This window comes from Sorex fumeus, unplaced genomic scaffold (genome assembly GCF_029834395.1).
Source record: "Sorex fumeus unplaced genomic scaffold, SorFum_2.1 ptg000003l, whole genome shotgun sequence".
NCBI classification, from domain to species: Eukaryota; Metazoa; Chordata; class Mammalia; order Eulipotyphla; family Soricidae; genus Sorex; species Sorex fumeus.
In genome coordinates this window covers 50,975,341-50,996,905 of record NW_026606060.1, presented here as the reverse complement: position 1 = coordinate 50,996,905, position 21,565 = coordinate 50,975,341, and the positions used below count along the sequence as shown (strand labels likewise).

At 53.4% G+C, this 21,565-nt stretch overlaps 1 protein-coding gene across 1 annotated transcript in view; it reads left to right on the top strand.

The window, feature by feature from the left end:
- The window catches only part of NT5DC3 (5'-nucleotidase domain containing 3), a 61,057-nt gene that overhangs the window by 23,846 nt on the left and 15,646 nt on the right, over window positions 1–21,565 (top strand). Inside the window, exons 2-9 of the mRNA XM_056115709.1 lie at window positions 10,804–10,988; window positions 14,095–14,169; window positions 15,267–15,322; window positions 17,059–17,149; window positions 18,045–18,182; window positions 18,969–19,029; window positions 19,490–19,592; window positions 19,728–19,829. Coding sequence (XP_055971684.1) covers window positions 10,804–10,988; window positions 14,095–14,169; window positions 15,267–15,322; window positions 17,059–17,149; window positions 18,045–18,182; window positions 18,969–19,029; window positions 19,490–19,592; window positions 19,728–19,829 — 811 coding nt within the window. The remainder of the gene's footprint in view (window positions 1–10,803; window positions 10,989–14,094; window positions 14,170–15,266; window positions 15,323–17,058; window positions 17,150–18,044; window positions 18,183–18,968; window positions 19,030–19,489; window positions 19,593–19,727; window positions 19,830–21,565) is intronic.

Genomic DNA, 21,565 nt, shown 5'->3' with positions numbered 1-21,565 from the left:
AGGATCCATAATCTATTTTGCCCATTGGATTACTTTTTTTTTTTTTTTGCCTTTTGGGTCACACCCAGCAATCCTCAGGAGTCACTCCTGGCTCTGCTCTCAGGAATTACTCCTGGCGGTGCTTGGGAGACCATATGGGATGCCGGGGATCGAACCCGGGTCGGCCATGTGCAAGGCAAACGCCCTACCCACTGTGCTATCACTCCGGCCCCATTGGATTACTTTAAATTCTCCTTCATAATCTGAATCAATCACCTCAATTTGTACATTAAGTTCTTTTAATTAAGATTCAAGCTAAATTTTCCTAAGATTAGTCCCACGGTATTCTCGGTAAAGGATCATAAACTCCTGGGGCTGGAGCAATAGTACAGTGGGTAGGTTATTTGCCCTGCACGCCACTGACCCAGGTTCATTCCCCGGCATCCCATATGGTCCCCTGAGCACTGCCAGGAGTAATTCCTGAGTCCAGAGCCAGGAGTAACCCCTGTGCATCCCTGGGTATGACCAAAAAGAAAAAAAAAAAGGACCATAAACTCCTGTGGCTACAGCAATAGGGGATGGGGGTGGGGTCCCGAGAATAAAGTCACCTCCTCTTTCACCACCAGATCTACAGTGGCACTGCCTTTAGTGTCAGGATTTAATTCACGGGTATTGGGTCTTGCTGAAGTGCTGCTGGCTGGGGGAGTGTCTCCACCCGCTGAGCCTCTGCTTTCCCGTCGCCCAACGTGGTGCCATTCTTATGGTATTTAGAGTTGCAATGCCTAGTTTAGGATTGCCTTTTCTGCATCGCGAGCAGAAAACTTTGAGGGAGCAAGATTATCAGGAGTTTGGCAGTGTGTGTTGGTCCCGGTTCCCCCCCCCCCCCCCCACCTCATGGCTTTAGGCCTAGTTGGTCATTTGCAATCCTTTTTAAAATGTCCTGCCTGCTCAGATAGAGAAGGGAGCATCAAATAAAGGGTGTTGGGAGGATCCTCCCAGGATGGGAGAAGCATGCTGAAAGTAGACTATACACCAAACATGATTGCCACTCAGTGCCTCTTTTGCAAACCACAGCACCCAAAAGGAGAGAGAGAACAAAAAGGAATGCCCCTGCCACAGAGGCAGGGTGGGGTGGGGGGATGGGGGTGGGAGAGATACTGGGCCCCGTGGTGGTGGAAAATGGGCACTGGTGGAGGGATGGGTATTTGATCATTGTATAATTGAAATCCAAGTACAAAATTTGTAAGTCTACAACTGTACCTCATGGTGTCTCACTAATAAAAATTAAAATAAAATGTTCTGCCAGTTGAAGCATTGCTTTGCCTGATCCTGTTTTGATTTTTCTGCAGTTAAGAGCCATATCACAAGCCTTATGATGTACAGTGCCCACCTCTCGACAGATCTTTAAATAATCTAAAATGGTTGATGCTTCATCTTTGATTGGCCTGGTTGCCTTCTGACAATCCACATCTGCAGTAACTGCAGGAACCAGTGATCCCGCATTAGGATCGCCTTCCCCCATCTGTCTATTGCCTCCTCTAATCTGGACATAAAGCCAGCGTAAGGCTCGTGACTCTGTTGAAGAATTTTCATATCGCGTGGGCCCGTCCCTTTCTTTCTCACTCAGCGCCAGGCAGAGAGTGCTGCCAACTTAGTTTGAGTCAAGGACAGGTGGTTCACGAGATTCAGCTGTGATTCAGTCTCCTTGGCTGCGCTAGTCCCAGCACCGACTTCTAAAGTGACGTCACTGGTCTTGGGATGTTTGGCATCCTCCCTAGACATTGTAACTGCTTCCTCAGCAAACCATGTCCTCCTCTGAGAACACTGCTCAGGGTTAAGACCTGTCTTAGCAGCTAAGCTATAGTCATGAGGAATCCACAGATCCTGGTTGGGCGAGTTTGGGCCACAAAGGTTAACGGCCTTCTTAAAATCTTTGATCATTTGGATTCCTATGTGTGTGCTGTGGGCCTGATTCTCTCCCGCTCATCCTGCTGAATGGTACTGGGAAAGGCCGGCAGAAGGTCGTGCAGGAGCCCCAGCTGTCTTTCTGGAGGTGAATATCCAGGGGCTTTGCTGCCAGCATCCTGTCAGTGCAGGTTTCTTTCTTGTAATAACTATCTTACGGCCGCGTTCAATATTTTCTTCCCTACTTCCTCCCCCTGCAAATCCACAGAGACCTCAACCTCTCTTATAGACACATCTGCCCGCTTGCCATCTTCCCCTAAGGCCTCAGGTATGTCTGCATCCGTTTCTTCCCCTCTGATTCGGGCAGGGTGGGACAGTGTCACCAGACCAGAAGGTAGACTGGGGAAGTCGCTCGGTAGTGATGATGGATGGTGGAGCCCATGTCTCTCTGGTACCTTAGGATAAAAGCCTCTAATCTCCCAATTAGAGGAGGCACTAGACAGAAAGATGGGGGGAAGGCGACCCTATGCGGCTCTTATTATAAGAACCAGAGGGTGTGTGGCTCTTATTATCTTTTTTGATGGCAGTACAATTTGCGATAGCACAGCGGGTAGGGCATTTGCCTTGTATGCGGCCAACACAGCCGACCCGAGTTTGATTCCTCCGCCCCTCTCGGAGAGCCTGGCAAGCTACCAAGAGTATTTCGCCTGCATGGCAAAGCCTGGCAAGATACCCGGGACGTATTCGATATGCCAAACACAGTAACAAGTCTCACAATGTTACTGGGCCCGCTCGAGCAAATCGATGAACGATGAACGGGAGGACAGTGACAGTGACGATTTTTGGCTTGGGTCGAGGGAAAGGTGACTCTGAAGCGTTTAGCCTTTCCTCATCATTCATTTCTTGAAATTTTTAAACTGTGCATATAGGCGCTAAGATTGTAATAGAGGTGTGTGTGTGTGTGTGTGTGTGTGTGTCTGTGTGTCTGTGTGTGTGTCTGTGTGTGTGTCTGTGGGTCTGTCTGTCTCTCTCCTTTTGGCTATTATGGTTTACAAAACAGATACTGTTCTCAGTGCTTTGCAGAGGCCGCCTGCGGAGTTGAAAGCACTTTTAATTGTCTGGTGTTGCACGCATTTATCTCGAGCCCGTGTCTCTCTCTGGTGGCAATGTGCCGGCCATGAACTCCTGGGCACTTTCCGGAGAGGCGACCCTCAGTCATCCTTCATCTCAGTGGTGGTTCCTAGAGGGCTTCTGCCCTGCTGGGGGCGGGAGGCAGGGGCCTGCCGTGTTCCACAATGGGGCTGTCTCATGGTAAAGACCCAGAGTGAGCACAGAGCCATGGGGCGCTGTGTTGAGGGACCCTGCTCTGCTTCAGGCCGGGAAAATAGAGCATCCTTGGAAACCCCGCCCTCCAAACCCAGGGGACCTCCTCCCTTCACCGAGACTGTTTCATAGCTTCACACGGGTCAGGTCTGCAGAGCAGAAAGCCCAGCAACCAGGTCATGGTCTCGGAAGGCAATTCACGAAGAGCTGGAATTGTTGGCTAGTCTTCACTATTTGAGTTTCAGTCAACTCAGTGGCCTCTAGGTTGTCAGTGGGAAAGCATTCCCTCCCTCCCTCCCTCCCTCCCTCCCTCCTTCCCTCCCTCCCTCCCTCCCTTCCTTCCTCCCTCCCTCCCTCCCTCCTTCTTTCCTTCCTTTCTATTTATTTTTTGGGCTGCACCCAACAGTGCTCAGGGCTTACTGCTGGCTCTGCACTCAGAGATCATGCCTGCCAGTTCTCAAGGGGCAATATAGAGTGCCAGGGATTGAACCCAGGTCAGCTGCTGGTGAGGCAAGTGCCGCTACTCACTGTACTATCTCTCCAGCTCCCTCCCTTCCTTCCTTCCTTCCTTCCTTCCTTCCTTCCTTCCTTTATTCCCTCATATTTTTCCCATCATGGACCTGTGAATTCTCTCTGGGACCACAAAGGCATTAGTGTAATAGTGCCACTTACCTGGGAACCTTGAATAAACCAGGAGCCAGGAGCCAGGACCTAGGCTTTTTAGAAATTTTCTGCAGAATCTGTATGTGTGTATTTTCAGGGAGGGCATTCCCCCTGTCTTCCTAATCCCCCACCACCCGCCCATTCATTCTGAGATATTTATTAAAAATAACACATTCAGGGAAAAAGAATCAACACAATGTCTACATCATTACTGAAAACCGTTATATCATCACACAAAGAAAAAAAGGATTTTATTTTGAGAAAACGCTTTACAAAAATAAAAATAAACTCTTCTTTGTTTTTCAAATTGGCAGATTCTACTTTCAGAAATAAAACCACAAGGCAGTGCAGTCTAATTCAGTCTTGGGCGCGTGTGCTGAGAAAGGGCTGCTGCTGATTCTCCGTAGGAAGAAGCTCCTTCTCCACGTGGTCGGGTACCAGGGCCGCGCCTTTTGCTGTGCGTCAACCACCAAGGCGGTGACCCGTCCTCTTCCTTTTTTATTATTAATTTTTTAAATTTTATTTTCATAAGCTTGTTCACATTAATTGATCACATTCAACATTTCAACACCAATGCCACCACCATTACACGTTCCCACCACCACTATTTTGAATTTTCTTCCGCCATTCAAACCTGCCTGCCAGGGGCAGACACTAGATATTTTATTTACTATTGCTTATTATGACTCAGCGCTAGGCTGTTTTCACTTGGGGTGCCCCAGAGGAGGGCAGGTAAGAGCCCTCCCCACCCCAAGGGACCCAGACCTCGCAGCCAACCTCCACTACCCAACCGCTGCTACGTTCCAGGCCACTTTCCACATGCTCGGTCCGAACCTCACATATGAGTGAACATATTCCTGGACATATCATAAGGTACTTCCTACCCATTTTCCATGATTACCACACCATATTTGATGGGGTTCAGACAATATATATGTATATATACATATATGTATATATATGTATATGTGTGTGTGTATATATATATATATATATATACACATGTAGGGGCTGGAGCGATAGCACAGCAGTAGGGTGTTTGCCTTGCACGCAGCCAACATGGCCGACCCGAGTTCGATTCCTCCGCCCCTCTCGGAGAGCCCGGCAAGCTACCGAGAGTATCTCGCCCACACCGCAGAGCCTGGCAAGCTCCCCGTGACGTACTCGATATGCCAAACACAGTAACAACAAAATCTCCAATGGAGACGTTACTGGGCCCGCTCGAGCAAATCGAAGAACAACGGGAGGACAGTGACAGTGACATATATATGTGTGTGTGTGTGTATGTATGTGTGTGTGTATATATATATCTCAGAGAGCCCAGCAAGCTATCGAGAGTATCCTGTCGGCATGGTAGAGCCTGACAAGCTCCCTGTGGCATATTCAGTATGCCCAAAACAGTAACAATAACAGATCTTATTCCTCTGACCCTGAAAGAGCCTCCAATATGGCAGCATTGGGAAAGACGAGTAAGGAGAGACTGCTAAAATCTCAGGGCTGGGATGAATGGAGACGTTACTGGCACCTGCTCGAGTAAATCAATGAACAACAGGATGACAGTGATACACTGATACTTCTGGCTTGATGTAGTTCCCAGCAGTACTTGGGGGACCATGTGGTTCTGGGGGACCATGTGGTACTGGGACTCCAACCTAGGACTTACTCCTGGCTCTGCACTCAGGATTTATTCCTGGTGGTGCTTGCGGGACCATATGGGATGCTTGGACTTGAACTTGGATTGGCCGTGTGCAAGGCAAGCACTCTGCCTGCTGTACTATCTACCCTGTTCCTTAACTGAGTATTTTAAATCAATTTTTTTTTGTTTGTATTTTTTGGGGGTTGGTGGTGGGGTGGATATTCTGAGTATTTGTTCTGGGTTACTTCTGGCTTGGGGTACGGCAGACCCTTGTGAGTTACCCATAGCGTATTCTATATGCCAAAACCAGTAACAGTAACGGGTCTCATTCCCCTAACCATTGGGAAAGACAAGTAAGGAGAGGCTGCTAAAATCTCAGGGCTGGGACAAATGGAGATGTTACTGGTGCCTGCTCGAGTAACTCGATGAATAATGGGATGACAGTGATACAGTGATATTATGAATATCATGAGAGTTTGCATAGTCACAAAAGCGTCCGCGTGCTTCTGGACTCTAAAACTGTAAATGGTTGGGGTCCAGGGGCCATCTCTGTAGGGAGCTAATCCATTTTGATGATTCATTTGTGAGACTCTGGATCAAGGCCCTTGGTGCACTGAGATGGTGCCCGGAAGCAGATCGTGGGTGTGACAGCCAGGACCCCAAGCAGATGGGGAGAACGGGAAGGGCCGGCCCATCTCCGCCGCCTCCCTGTGGCCTCGAGTCTTGGTCTTTGAACCTGTGTACCCGGGTTTTGCTTCTGGAAGCCTGTGGCCTTTGGGGTTTCATCTGGGAGGGTGGAGAGGGCACACCTGCTCCGTCTGGGAACTGACTGGGTTCGGGGTCTGGAGAGGTCTCTGGTGAGCTGCCGTCTTCTGGGGTTCACTGCTATGTCTCTGGATGAAGGCCGCTGATCCCTGTCTTCTTCCTTTTTCCTTAGTGACTTCCAGCGGCGTTCAGTTCGTCTGCTCTCGGTGGTGCTCTGAGGCCGACCCTTTTTTCCAGTTCCTAGAAGGTTTCGCTTCACTGCTGCGCTTATCTGTGCTTCTTTATTCATCTTGCTCTTCACTGTCACCTGGGAAAGGCCGCCCTTTCCCATCCATGAAATGACCCCTGGCACCAATGCCTGTTTCCGGCCAGCCATGCTCTTTGACTGCCCAGCCTTTGGTCATCAGCCGCTCAGGCACCTGAGCACCCAGAGAGCTAGAACCTGCGTTTTCTGGGGAGGAGTTTGTGGCTTCTTTTAGTTTCTTCAAAAAGATTCCAAACCCCCGAGCTGCAAAGGGCTTGGAATTCTATACGCCAAAACCAGTAACAATAATGGGTCTCATTCCCCTAACCATTGGGAAAGACAAGTAAGGAGAGGCTGCTAAAATCTCAGGGCTGGGACAAATGGAGACGTTACTGGTGCCCGCTGTGCCTGCGTCTGCCAGTGCCCATGAGTCCTTGGTGCTCGCCTGGTCTCTATGGAACCAGCCTCCTGCGGAAGGAAGCCCCTCTGGGAGAGTTCAGATGGGCCCTTAGCACAGAGACACATAGTCTGGGCCCCTGCTCTGGTAGTGGACACAGCGAGCGGGGGAGGGGAGGGCGGGACAGTCACTTCCACGATGATGGAGTTTTCTAGTGATTCGTTGATTCCCCTGATGCTGAGATGTGTGTGTGTGGGGCGGGGGGGAGTGTTCGGTGAACCCATTTTCGAGCCAGACTCCCGAGTTCTGATCCCAGCTCTGCCATTGGCTGTGTGGAGTCCTTCAGCAAATCATGTCCTTTTTGTGTGTGCCTTCAGTGTCCTCATGTATGAAGTGGGGGCATGGCCAGGGGTGTAGTTCAGGTGGCAGATCCCTGGGCTTGATCTCTGGCACTGCCTGCCCTGTCCCCAGCATTGCTGGGCATGGCCCTGGTGAGTCCCAGAAAAAGCGCTGTAGCACTGTCCTCCTGTTGTTCATCGATTTGCTCTAGCGGGCACCAGTAATGTCTCCATTGTGAGACTTGTTGTTACTGTTTTTGGCATATCGAATATGTCACGGGAAACTTGTCAGGCTCTTCGAGAGGGGCAGAGGAATCAAACCCAGGTCGGCCGTGTGCAAGGCAAACGCCCTACCTGCTATGCTATCACTCTGGCCCAGGGAAAAAAAATAATTAAAAAAAAGTAAAATGAGGGTATTAGGCTATTTTGGTCTTAAGTCTGTTGTCAAGGCTAAATGATAATACCAAGTGTTTGTGACTGTATTACTACAGGGTAGGTGCTTGCTAAATCAGCTCTAAAGGAACGGGGTTGGGGGTGTTGTCCTTAGTTATGTTCAAAGTAGTAGAACGTGGACAGTGCGATCTTAGTATCGAGAGGTAGACAGGCTGGTTTGTGTGTGCGTGTGAGGGTTATTTGTCTCTCGACGCCGAGAGTCACTTCCCTAGAGCTGTTTGTTTACTTCCTAGCTGTTTCAATTGCATGTGGGTGGGCTAGCATCATTCATGGAGGGAGATTGCCGTCACGGAACGTCCTTGTGACAAAACAGGGTAGCCTGTGTGCTTGTCACTGAAGTTGCTGGCTGAGGGTCAAGGGCCTCGGGGACACTTCCAGTGGCCTAGAGGAGTGCTGGAGCCACAGCACAGAGCGAACACTGTGAACGTGAGCAACAACCGACAACCACAGAACTAGAACCTCTGCCTGTCATGGTGGCCGGCTGGGTGGGTGAGAGGGAACTTGGGGCCAGGGTGGAGGGGAGTGGCCGCTGGGGTGGGAGGGACCCGTGGGATTGGTGTTGGAATATGATAGGCCTGCAGCTCAACTCTCAATAATGCCGTGAATCATACTTCTTTAATAAAAAATTGAAAAGTGTATTACTAATAAAGTCACATTTATTTCATTATCAAAAATGTGTATTGTACCTTGTTTTGGTCAGTTGCATTCTGACCAGTAAATCATAGCAGTTCAAAATGAAAAAAAAACAATAGGGTCATTGGTGACTCCACACCTGCATTCCCCAGACGATAAATCTGTCTCTGTCGCAAGCAAATGCTGGCATCCATCCGGGCCCTGGCACTCGACCCCCTCCCGGCTCAGAGTGGTGAAGCATTTCCTCCACTGCTTGTCTGCTCCTGGGTAGGAAGTGAACAAGTCTGAGTTCGTAACTTGTTCTTGAGACTGAAAGATGTGGGGCGGCGGGGTCAGGGATCACAAAGATGGTACCTTGGGATTTCTTGTACATGCTCTCAAATATGATGGAAAACTTGGCCGCACACGGAGGCTGGAGATTGGTGTCTGAGACTGGTTCCCCGTTCCCCCATCTTCCCTCCCCCCACTTTCCTTCATTCCTGCTTCTGTGTGCTGCTCTCTTCAGTTAGTCCTTTAAAATAAAGGCCCTCCCGTTGTTCGTCGATTTGCTCGAGCAGGCCCAGTAACGTCTCCATGGGAGACTTTGTTGTTACTGTGTCTGGCATATCGAATACGTCATGGGGAGCTTGCCAGGCTCTGCCGTGCGGGCGAGATACTCTCGATAGCTTGCTGGGCTCTCCGAGAGGGGCGGAGGAATCGAACTCGGGTCGGCCATGTTGGCTGCGTGCAAGGCAAAAGCCCTACCGCTGTGCTATCTAGACTGCAGAGGTAGTACAGTGGGTAAGGTGCTTGCCATTAGGGGTGATCTCTGGGCATAGAGCCAGATATAAGTCCTGAACACTGCTGGGTATGACTCCCCAAGCAAAATTTTAAAAAAATCATAGGTGGAAATGATTGATAAATAATGATGATAATAATTGCCCATAGTGTTTCAGTCCATGGTTTGTTCATATAGATGGTAGGTAGGTATTCAGGGGGGACGTAAGTGATTTTTTTTTTCCTTCCCTTGAAAAGTGAGAGCCAAATTAGTTTGGAAACCTCTGGCTTAAGAGTTTTATTTCAGAAAGCCTGTAGTGATACAGGCATTTTGTAATGATGAGAATGCAATTATAACAAAATAACGAATTTAGAGAGCATAGTACAAAAGTGTATATACAGTGTGAGGTCGATAATATAACGTTTAGCAATTTTTTTTTGCAGCATAATGTAAGTTATTAGGGGCCACACTGGTGGTGCTCAGGGCTTCTACCTGGCTCTGCGCTCAGGGGTCCTTCCTGGTGGGGCTCAGGGTACCATAGAAGAGTGCTGGGAATTGAACTCAGCTGGTGTCCTACCCACTCTACTCTCTCTCCAGCCCCCCACCCCCCTTACATAAATTAGGAACGGTTGCTATTTGGGTTGATAATATGATCGAATATATACACTGTGATCTGAAATCCACATTGGTGGCGATGTGTTCTGTTTTTAAGGGAAGCAAATCTTCCTGTGATGTCAAAGCAAATATTCTCTAGCAGTATCAGTTTTTTTAAGATCACTCACAGTGTGGTATTTGCTTGCCACACTTCCCGGCTGTTGCTCAGACATCGCCTTCCTCTGGCCGCAGACAGCATTTTCCCTGCCCTGGGAACTGTGATCTGGGAGCTGAGCTGGGAGCTGGCCCAGAGGGCTGGAGTATGTGCATGTGGGACCCCCCTGGTTGGATCCCCAGCACCACACAGCTGTCCTTCCTCCCCTTGCCCAAAACCGCAAAAGATGAGACTTTTTATCTGTCCTGAGAAGAATCCTGGGTATCTGTCATTGTATCACTGTCGTCTTGTTGTTCATCGATTTCCTCGAGCAGGCACCAGTAACGCCTCCTTTGTCCTAGCCCTGAGATTTTAGAAAGTGCCACATTCGAGGCTCTTTCAAGATCAGGAGAATGAGACCCATCATTGTTACTGGTTTTGGGCATATTGAATACGTCACGGGGAGTTTGCCAGACTCTGTCTTGCAGGCAGGATACTCTCGGTAGCCTGCCAGGTTCACCAGAGTAAGAACTAGATAAATAAGATGTCGTGGCCACACGCTTCTGGGAGCTGGATTTTATAGTCTCTGGGTCTTGGCCTCTGATGGGATTACATGGAACTGGGGGCAATTGGTGGGTCTAATGCCTACATACTGGAAGATGGGGGATCTGGGTGGAGGAGGCCCAGTTCCAATCCGAGCAGGCTTGGAGATCTATGTGCCCCAGGTAGATCTGTACACAGCCATACCCTTGCCCCTCACCCCGTCCTCGCCAGTGGCTTGCATCTACTTCTTTGTGTCTTTCTGGACCACTGACCCGTCCACGGCCCCGTCGGTGAACATCTCTGCACTGCAGGACTTTGGGGTCTCAGCACCTCTCCCCGGCAGCTCCCCTCCCTCTTTGCCCAAGAGATGGGATCGGTCACTTGGTCTGACATCTCATTTCCGCCCCCTTTGCTTCTAGAATTGGTCCCTTCAGTCATGAGCAACTCGCTGAATCCAGATGCCATCTTCTCCAACAACGAAGTCAGCCTGTCGGACATCGAGATCTACGGCTTCGACTACGATTACACGCTGGTGTTTTACTCCAAGCACCTGCACACGCTGATCTTTAATGCCGCCCGGGACCTTCTCATCAACGAGCACCGGGTGAGAGCTTGGCTCCCAACCCCGCCCGCCCACCCAGCCCGGGGCTGCTGGATGCGTAGGGAGGTTTTGTTCCATTCCAAGTGATGGTTGTTGTTTTGCTTAGCTTTCTTTGGGGGGAGAATGCTCACGGCTTACTTCGGGACTCTGTGTGGTTCTGGGGCTCTGTGCCAGTGGCAAGTAGCTTCACCCCTGCTCTATCTCTCTGGTTTATCTTTCTGAAAGATTTTTTTTTTCTTTGCTTTTCGCAGTTGCTTTATTGAGGCCTCACCAGCAGGCGGGAGGTTCCACATGTTGAATGTGGTGGCTCTCTTGGGTTTGACAGCAGGGCTGAATCCGTCACCTCCCAGAGTTTCCACATGTGCCCCCGTTCCTGTGTGTGTGTGGCATCCATGTGAAGAACTGATCTTTTGGTTCATTTGCAGGCCAAACCCAGCAGTGCTCAGAGCGTACTCTTGGCTGTGCACTCCAGAATCCCACTCCTGCTGCTGGTGCCCTGGGGGACCATCTGGGGTGCTGGGGATTGAACCTGGGTCAGCTGCATGCCAGGCATGCACCCCTACCCGCGGGACTATTTCTCCGGCTCCCTGATAGCCGATTCTGATGATGCAGTAGTAGCGTCTTTAACTCGGAGGACACTGGCTGTTCTCAGAGCACCCTCTGGCTGTCCCGAGGGATGGAGTTGGTATGACTGAGCCTGGAGACGCTGCGTCTCTCATTTCTCACTGAGCACAGATGTTGCTTCCCTGCAAAGCGTGGGGACGGGACAGCCTGCTAGACCCTGGGGAGAAGGGATCCTGCAAATGCGTGGTGGGATTTCTGGCGTCCCAACGAGCGTTGCTCTTAGATTAGGCTATCAGAGGACTGGAGGCATGACTCCTGTGACCAGGCATATACGAGGGTGTGTTAGACCTCGGGTGCCATGGCTCCTGGGCACTGCACCCCTTTCCTGCCACGTGTGCCCCCCCCACCCCTCCATCTCCCCAGCAGCCATATTCAGGGGAGTATCTGAATGTCTCCCGGTGAGAACCTGTAAGCAGGAGGGAACATTCAGGCATTTCCCCCCCTGCCCCGATATAACTGGAGGGAGTGGATTGGGAGTTTTCATGGGGTCAGGGGGTGCCGGGGGCATCATGGCCACAACCCCTGGAGCGGCCCACAAGGGGAAGCACATGACTCCCTCTGGGACAAGGGACAAGTCTGCTGTGTGTTTGCACCAGGTGCCCGTCTTCATTCCTTCACTCGTGCCCACCACCGCGGGCCTGCGGAGCTCAGAGCAGGGGAGGGGGGATGCGGAGAGAGCAGTAGCCAGGGCTGGCACCACCCAGAACCACCCTCTGGCGCGGGCATCTGACCCGGCCCTGACCCCCGCTTGTGGGTCAGTGGGCTGGCTGTGCGGGTCTGACCAGTGTCCTGCCCCGGGTCACTGCCTGTCCTTCCTTCAGCCCTTCCCCCTGGTCTTCGTTTCTGGTCTTTTCTGCTTCTTGGCCCCCTCCATTGAGCCTACCCTGGTCTTGCCCCAAGGCCCTGCACGGGGCCGCTTCCTGCCTTTTGTGCCGATGTGATGGTGATGTGATGGTGGAATGAGCACGAGATGTGAGGAAAACTCCATGCCGACTGCTCCCATGGTAGTTTCTCAGCTCATGGCAAATGCTGCAAGTAGACGTTTTGCTTTGCAGTTGAGAGAGCTGAAGGATTTTTTTTGGGGGGGAGGTGCAGTTGGGTTAGATTTTTGGGCCACACCCAGACATTCTCAGGGCTTAAATACTCTTGGCTCTGTGCTCAGGGATCACTCCTGGTGAGCTCAGGGGACCATAAGGGATTCCAGGGATCGAATGTAGGTCAGACACATGCAGGCAAGCGTGCTACCTGCTGTTTTATCACTCTGGCTGCCTCCTCAAGACTGACCCCTGGCTCTGTGCTCAGGGAGCACTCCTGGAGGTGCTCAGGGAGCACTCCTGGAAGTGCTCAGGAGACCATATGTGGTGCCCGGGATTGAACTAGCATCAGCCATGTGCAAGGCAAATGCCGTAACCCTTGTACTATTTCTCCAGCCCCCAAGGAAACAGGTTTACAGCGTTAAACTGACTGACGGTCAGTCGGGCAGAACCACAGTTTGAACTCGGGTCTGTTTCCAAGGCGCCTGCGAGTGCCGTGGCTCCTTTGACCCGGGGGTGGGTGGGGGGAGCAGCGCTTTCCCCCCTGTCCTTTGCTTCTTATTCAGGGGAAGATAAAATATTCAGAAAAATGAAAACCTCATGGAGATAAAAAAAAGTGCATGAAAGGTGGGTCAGAAGAAGATGAGATAGAGGGAGGGGGGAAAAATCACAATCCTTGTGGTTAGAGAAGCGTCTTCATTTAAGGTCATCGAAATTCATTCTCATTATATCTGTTTGTTGCTTTGGTAAAAGAAGTAGTCATAACACTAATTATATCAGGCGTATTAATAGAGGCAGTTGTGCCAGCACGAATTTCTCCCTTGCTCTGATGAAGCAGAATGATTATTCCAAGATGCCTGGGGGCTGGTACTGGTTCTCCTACCGAGTACGAAACTGAATGTACTTGGAGCTGGAGCGACATCTGCTCTGGGCTCAGTGGGCATGGGCCAGAAATGTGAAGTTCAGCATCTTCCCAAGGAGCAATTTGAAAGTTCCCAGTCCTTTTTCATGACTTTCTTTTTTTGTTTTTTCTTCCCTTTCTGGGTCACACCCAGCGATGCTCAGGGGTTACTCCTGGCTCTGTGCTCAGGAATTACTCCTGGCGGTACTTGGGGAACCATATGGGATGCTGGGAATCGAACCCGGGTCAGCCGTGTGCAAGGCAAATGCCCTACCCGCTGTGCTATCGCTCCAGCCTCAACACTGGTGTACTTTTTATTGTTTTGTTTATCAGTTTTACATCTCTGTATTGCACAGACAGATTTATTGGGTAAATTTGTCCCTCTCACTGTTCTATGCCCCCCTCAGCCTTTCTCCCTCCCCCTCCTCCTCCTCTTCCCCCTTCCCTCCTCCTCTCCCTCCCCTTCCCCTTCTCCCTCCTGCTTTTGGGCTGGAGTACCATCTTGACCTTCATGCCCTGTTAGCTAACAGCTTCCTCCCTCCCTTTCTAGTACCCTGCAGAAATCAGGAAGTATGAGTACGACCCCAATTTTGCAATCAGAGGGCTTCATTATGACGTGCAGCGGGTAAGTGTGATTCTGGGGTTTTTCCCCTGCCGTTGGGGTTGGATGGAATCTGGGGATTGAATGCCTCCCCGTGCTTCTCTGTGAACACGCAAACTGGCTTTAAGTTGCATTCTTTATGGGCTGCTGAGCCGAGTTATTCAGATGATCTTTTTTTTGTTTGTTCGTTTGTTCTTGGGGGGCTCCTCGCTCGGTACTTGGGGGTTATTCCTGTGGGTGTTCAGGGGCCTTCTGCAGTGCCGGTGGGAATCATCTTTACATAAAGTCTCTGTGTGTGTTGGGGGGAGGGGCTTCTAAGCATTGCTCAGGAGACTGGGAGGGGATGGAGCTGCAACATTCTGGGACACCTTGGACAGCTGGGCCCCCCCGTGGTTCAGTGCAAGTGTCAGAGGATGCAGCATGCTCAGATGGACCTGGTGGAGGACATGGTGCCGGGGAGGAAACTGGGATCAAGGCCTGCACCGTAAACCTCAGCACTGCCTCTCCCATCCCTGTAAAGTATTTTGGTTTTGGTTTGGGGGCCACACCCAGCAGTGCTCAGGGCTTATTCCTGGCTCTGCACTCAAGAATCACTTTTGGTGGTGCTCAGGGGACCCTATGGGATGCCGGAGATCAAACCCGGGTTGGCCGCCTGCAGGGTAAGCGCCCTCCCCTTTGTACTATCACTCTGGCCCCTTCTTCTTTTTTTTTTAATTGAAACTTATTTAGTTGTGAGAGGAGAGAAGGAGGTAATGTGTTCAACAGTGGACACGAGCAGCAGAGAAGCGTAGGGACAAGCAAGGGAGGTGCGTGTTCGAGGGGCAGCCGGCTGGGCCTGAAGAACAGCCCAGGAAAGCCTTTGTGGACAGGCGTGGCGACAGAAGAGCGTGGCGGTCTCCCCTGGGCCCGCTGCTGGGGCGGGAGGAGGAAGCAGGGTTCTGCCTTTTGGTTTCTCCCTCCCCCGGCCGCCAGCCTTTCCCCTTGAGAGTCCTCTTGACAGTGCTTAGGCAGCCATGCAGGCTCCCCCCACGTGTCTCCTCCCTCTTGCGGCACCCAAAGTGCCCAGACTCACTAACCACCTGTGGGCCCCAGTGAACGGGTTCCCATCTGTGCTTTTCCAGGCCGTGCTGATGAAGATCGACGCCTTCCACTACATCCAGCTCGGCACCGTCTACAGGTGAGAGCAGGAGGGGGAGACATCAGTCACCCCATGTCGCCTCGGGGCTTTGGGGTCCAGACCTGAGCCTGGTTTGTGAAGAGGAAGGCAGGTGGGATGTGTGTATGTGTGTGTGTGTGTTGAGTGAGTATATGTGTGTGTGAGTGTGTGAATGTATGAGTTGAATGTGTGAGTGTGTCAATGTGTGTGTGAGTGTGTGTATGTGTGTGTAGTGAGTGTGTGGTGTGTGTATGTGTGTGTAGTGAGTGTGTGGTGTGTGTGTATGTGTGTGTAGTGAGTGTGCGGTGTGTGTGTATGTGTAAGTATATGTGTGTGTGAGTGTGAGTGTCTATGTGTGAGTGTGTAGGTGTGTGTGGTGAGTATGTGACTGTGGTGGTTATGTGTGTGTGAGTGTGTTTGAATGTGAGAGTGTGTATATGTGTGAATATGTGAGTGTATGGGTGTGTATGAGTGTGAATGTGTGAGTGTGTGTGGTGTGTGTTGAGTGTGAGAGTGTGATGAGTGAGTGAGTGTGTGTGTGTGAGAGTGTGTGTGTGTGTGAGACATTTACCCAGGCCTCAGCCTCTGTTAGCACCAAGCACTAGTTTGACCCAAAGGGAGCCCTTTAAGAGCTCAGGGTGTCCATGGGAGTGGCACAGCCCCCCAGGGCTGCAGGCAAGGCCACAGTGGGCACGTCCCTGTTCTTTCCGCTTCCTTATTGTCCGTTCCGGCCCATGGTGCCCCAACTCTGTCCTCCAGGGAAGGTGGGAGAGGAGCACTCTGGACTCGGGTCCCAGGTGAGCAGCCAGGGCCAACACCCTGCTGCCTGAGCTGGGGACCCCGCGCCCCTCCCTCACAGCTCCTGGGGGACAGCAGAGGCAAAGGCAGGCTGGAAACTGCCCTTCATTGTCATGGGGCCAGCCCTGTGGGGGGGGGCACTGTCCGCTTCCTGTGACACTGGGTGTCAGGGTCTCTGTCCCCCACCTGCCTCATAAGGAGCCAAGTGCTTCTCTCATGGTGGAGTGTCAAGGGCAGGAGGACAACCAGGAGGAGGAGGAGGAGGGGGAGGAGGAAGATGGGGGGAGGGGGAAGGAGGAAAATTAGGAGGAGGACAGGGAGGAGAAGGGGAGGAGGAGGGTGTGGAAAGAGGGGGAGGGGGAGGGGGAAAGGAGGTGGAGGGGAAGGAGGATGGGGAGGATGAAGGGGAGGATGGGGAGGAAAGGAGGAAGAGGAGAGGAGGGAGAGGGTGGCGGCGGGCAGGAGGAGGAGGATGGGGAAGAGGAAGAGGAGGGTGAGGGAAGGGGAGTAGGAAGAAGTGGAAGGGGAGGGGAGGAGGGAGGAGGAGAGGGAGGAGGAGGATGGAGACTGGGCCCTGGAGGGGGGGGAGCTCCCTGGTAGTGAATCAGATAAACCCCAAACCCACCTGAAAACAAACCGAGGGGCGGCCATGCGCCCTGCAACAGTGCAGGGAGAGGGTCGGCACCAGAATCCCAGAAGGCCCAGGTGCCCATGGAGACCCAGGCGGAGAGCGCGCGCCGGCACGTATGGGGTCCCGGGCTCTGCTCCGGCCCACCCACCCCCTCTGCCGGGGCGACCTCGGGTGAGGTGCCTGCCCCTGCCCACCTGCAGATAAGATGGGAGAGTGACCGCGCCACCCGTGAGGGCCGTGGGGGACCAACCGAGGGACAGGGCACCCTGCGGGAGTGACTGGGCTGAGCATGTCTAACGGGGCTTCTCTGCTGCCCGGGCGCGGGCAGGGGCCTCAGTGTGGTCCCCGACGAGGAGGTCATCGAGATGTACGAGGGCTCCCACGTGCCGCTGGAGCAGATGAGCGACTTCTATGGGAAGGTGAGGAGCGCGCATCTCCCTGCTCCAGACCTGTCCACCTGGGAATCCCCGGGGGAGCCGGGACTCGGGGCCTCCCTGTCCACATGGGCCCTGCAGGTGGGGGATGGCGGTCCTGGGCCACACTGCCTGTCCCAGAGACGAGCAAGTGTGCGTCTCCCCACTGGTCGTCTGCCTGCGACCTTGCAAAGCCGCTGCCCCTCCCTCTACCCGGCCCCTCCTGGGGCCTGAACTTGGGGGGGAAGTGTGGTACCCTGGGGACTTGCCAGAGCAGGCCTGCAAGGTGGAGGGGGCCTGTTCCTTGCGTGGGTCCTCTGCCAGGCCTGGACGGAGAGAGTCAATGTTCTGTGTCTGGCCAGCCCGGGAGGTGCATAGTTCTAAATAGGCTTCCAGGGAGAGGCTCCCCCGAGCCCCGAGTGGCTTTTGTCTGTTTGGGAGCCATACCCAGTGGCACTCAGGGGTTACTTACTCTCTGCACTCGGGGATTACTTCTGGTGGTGTTTGGGGGACCCTATGGGGTGCCGGGGATCGCACTCCAGTTGGCTAGCACAAGGCAGACGCCCTCGCCGCTGTGCTATGGCCCCAGCCCTAATGTGGCTCTCTGTGCCTTGCCAGGGGCAGGACTCCATCGCTGCCTCTTCTTTCACTGGAGCAGGAGGTGGAGGTTGGAATGTGAAGGGGGCGGGGAGGGAGGGGAGGGCGGCTGGGCCTTCCCTGGACTCTGCCACTTAACACCTGGAGGCTGCTTTAGCCCCGCAGGGAGGGAGAGGCAGGTGAAGCTGTCATTGTCCTGCCAGGAGTGCACAAGAGTGAGTGTGCACCTGGATATGCACTCACATGCGTGTGTGCGTGGACATGCGTATGTGCACGCGTGCTCACTGGCTCTGCTCCTTCCCAGAGCTCTCACGGGAACACCATGAAGCAGTTCATGGACATCTTCTCGCTGCCAGAGATGACCCTCCTGTCCTGCGTGAACGAGTACTTCCTGAAGAACAACATCGACTACGAGCCTGTCCACCTCTACAAGGATGTCAAGGTCGTGTCACCCGGGCGAGCTCCTGCCTCGGCTGCTCCCTTAGCTGTGCTGGGCCCTTGCATCGGTGAAGGGAGGTGTTGCCGGGGCAGGGGGTGAGGGGGGACCCCTCAGCATAGCGCGATGCTGAGAGTGCGGCTTGGCCTCCTGAGGGTCCATCCGCCCCCCCACACCCCCTCTTTCCCAAGCTTGCCGCATTCACCAACCTGGGCGCCGATCCCACGGACACACGGACACAGTCTCGAACCCCTCTCTGTCTTTTTTTTTTTTTCCTTTTGGGTCACACCCAGCAATGCTCAAGGGGTCACTCCTGGCTCTGCACTCAGGAATTACTCCTGGCGGTGCTTGGGGGATGCTGTATGGGATACTGGGGATTGAACACAGGTTGGCCACGTGCAGGGCAAACGCCCTACCCGCTGTTCTATAGCTCCGGCCCGACCCCTCTCTGCCTTGATGTGACCCTCTGGGCCTCCAGGCTGGGGTGCAGAGCGGAGCACTGAGCCCCTCATCCAGGGGGCTTGGGGGTCCCATGCGGAGAACGCCGGTTCCACTCCAGGCTCGATTTGGACCCACTGGCACCCGGTCTCCTTCGGGCAACCCCTTAGAGAACTGCAGAGGAAGCTGCTGACCCCCTCCCCCATATCACCCTAAAGGGTCCCCCTTGCCCCAGGTGGGCCCAAGCACACATGGGCAGGGAGTGAGCTCTCACCGAGCGTGGGGGCAGCAGAGGGGCATTTGCAGGGAGGCGGCGGGCTGGCCTGAGCCGCTGACCGCCACACTCTTCTCCAGGATGCCATTCGGGACGTCCACATCAAAGGCATCATGTACCGAGCCATCGAAGCCGACATTGGTAGGGGCCGCCTTCCGCCTCCCCAGGGCCCACACTGGGACCCCTGTCCCTCACACCCTGGTGGCTGGGGGACAGTCCCTGTGGGCAAGAGTGCAGGGTCCCGAATCCTGGCCACAGAGGAGTCCCGCTCCCCTAGTCTTGGTCCTGACAGTTCTGAGACCCTGGACACCATGGTTAGACTGAGAAGGCCTCGGTTACTGACCCAGGGCACTGGCCCAGCACCTGAAATGACCCAAACTCCCTGGGTCACTGTATCCGTCCCCCGTGACCCGAGTTTCCTGGGCACCCGTAAGGCACGTGAACCAGTTGTCCTGGGTACCTGCATCACCCCAGAACAGAGTTTCCTTCACATTGACCCCCCACCCCCCAACCCCCAACCAAGCATCCCAGGCAGGGTGCAACTCACCCGCCCCTGTTCGTAAGTGTCCTCACTCTGCCCCCATATGCCGTTTCCTTGTAGAAAAGTACATCTGCTACGCCGAGCAGACCCGCGCCGTGCTGGCCAAACTGGCGGAGCACGGCAAGAAGATGTTTCTCATCACCAATAGCCCCAGCAGCTTCGTGTAAGTCAGTCGGTCCCGTGTGTGTCAACCAGCCCCCAGCCCTTCCGCTCGTTTCACAAGCAAGCTGGGAAGCAGTGGTGACCCTCAGTGGCTTTGATGCTGTTACACTCACCAGGGCCCATCTGTCACTTCCAGGGACAAAGGGATGCGGTACATCGTTGGGAAAGACTGGCGGGACCTGTTCGATGTGGTCATTGTTCAGGCCGAGAAGCCCAACTTCTTCAATGATAAGCGGAGGTGCGTGTCTGCCTTTCTCGGGGCGTAGAGACCCTTCACGTGCTGCCGGGACGGGTTGGGGTGATGGCGAGCGTCTTTGGTTAAACCTCGGTGGGATGTCCCAAGCAGCGGAGATGACAGGGTGGGATTCTGTTTTGTTTGGGGACCTTCTCCTGGCTCTGCACTCAGGGATCGCACCTGGAAGGCTCGGGGGATGCTGAGGGTTGACCCCACAGCGGCCATGCACATGGCAGTCCCCTCCCCACCATCTCCGCAGCTCCAGCTTGGGATGTTTCTGGAGGCAGTTGCCGGGAGGGTGAGCTTGGTACCGAGCAGATGGGTTATGCGTCACAGAGCGGCTGTCACCTCGGTCCTAATGAGTTAAACTTAAGAAAGCTACTGACAGCAGTGAAAAAATTCCAGCTTCATCCCATTCAGTGACTTAGATTCCTCCATGCACACACTTTGTGGCCCATGACAAAGCAGCAGTGACCACTGTCCTTTAAGGGCGGCTCTGATTAGGCACCCAAGGCTGCCACATGGGCCTTTAGTGCCTCAAGCCAGTGAATCACAATCAAGAGCGATGGGAATGTTTTCAGAACATCCCTGCAATAGTAACAGGGCATACTCGGCATTTGGGGGTCATGGGTCCTAAATTGTGGGGGGTGCGGGGGTCTGGGTTCTAAGAAAGCCTTTTAATGTGTGGGATAAACGTAGTCATTGAGAAGATATCCCCAGTGTCGATAGTGTCGGAGTTAATGCTCCAGAGTTATACAGATAATTGACGTTTATGTAATAATGGCCGACTTTGGGGCTCAGGGCTCGGGGAGGGGGGCTAGTACGGGGGTAAGAAGCTTGCCTTGCATGTGGCAGACCCGGGTTCGATCCCTAGCATCACACACGGTCCCTTGAGCCCCGTGAGAAATGCAGAGCCGGGACTAGAGCCCTGAGCACGTGCTGAGTATGGCCCAGCATGAAACAAGCAAAATCATGACCTGCTTTGGACTCTGCCCCACATCTGCCAGTTTACGGGACTGGTAGCCAGACAGCCTAATGCCCACCCTGCAGTGATTTATTTATTTTTAAATTTTATGGGAAGGACTTTATTTATTTGTTGCTTTTTTTGGGTCACACCCAGAGATGCTCAGGGGTTCCTCCTGGCTCTGCACTCAGGAATCACTCCTGGTGGTGCTCGGGGGACCACATGGGATGCTGGGAATCGAACCCGGGTCAGCCGCATCCAAGGCAAACGCCCTACCCCCTGTGCTATCTCTCCAGCCCCATCCCTGCAGTGATTTAAAGTACCCTATCAGGGCGTCCTGGAATAGCGCTGAACGCCTCCCCCTAGTGATGCTGAGATCCTTTTCCTTAAGGCCAGGGTTGTAAACCCATCCTCCACACACGGAGATGGAGAGCTCAGGAGCAGGAAGGGGAGGCTGGAGCTGGGACGGACGCCGCCGTGACCCCGCTTGCTGCTTGCCACCCCCCAGACACTACCTTGCATGCTCTTCTCCTGAATTTCAGGCTACAGCCCGTAGAGGTTGTCTCCGCTTCCTGGTCGCGCCTTGCAGAGCACTGTCCGAGGAGAGTAGCAGGCCCCAGACTGATCCCAGCTCTGTCCCTCAAGACACAGGTTTATTTTCAGTGTGCCTGGGAGAAGAGCTGGCTGACCTCCACCTCTGCTTGTTCCCAGGCACAGACAGAGGAGGAGGGGCCCTTAAGCACTGTTAAAGCACTCTAGACCCTTAAGCAGCATC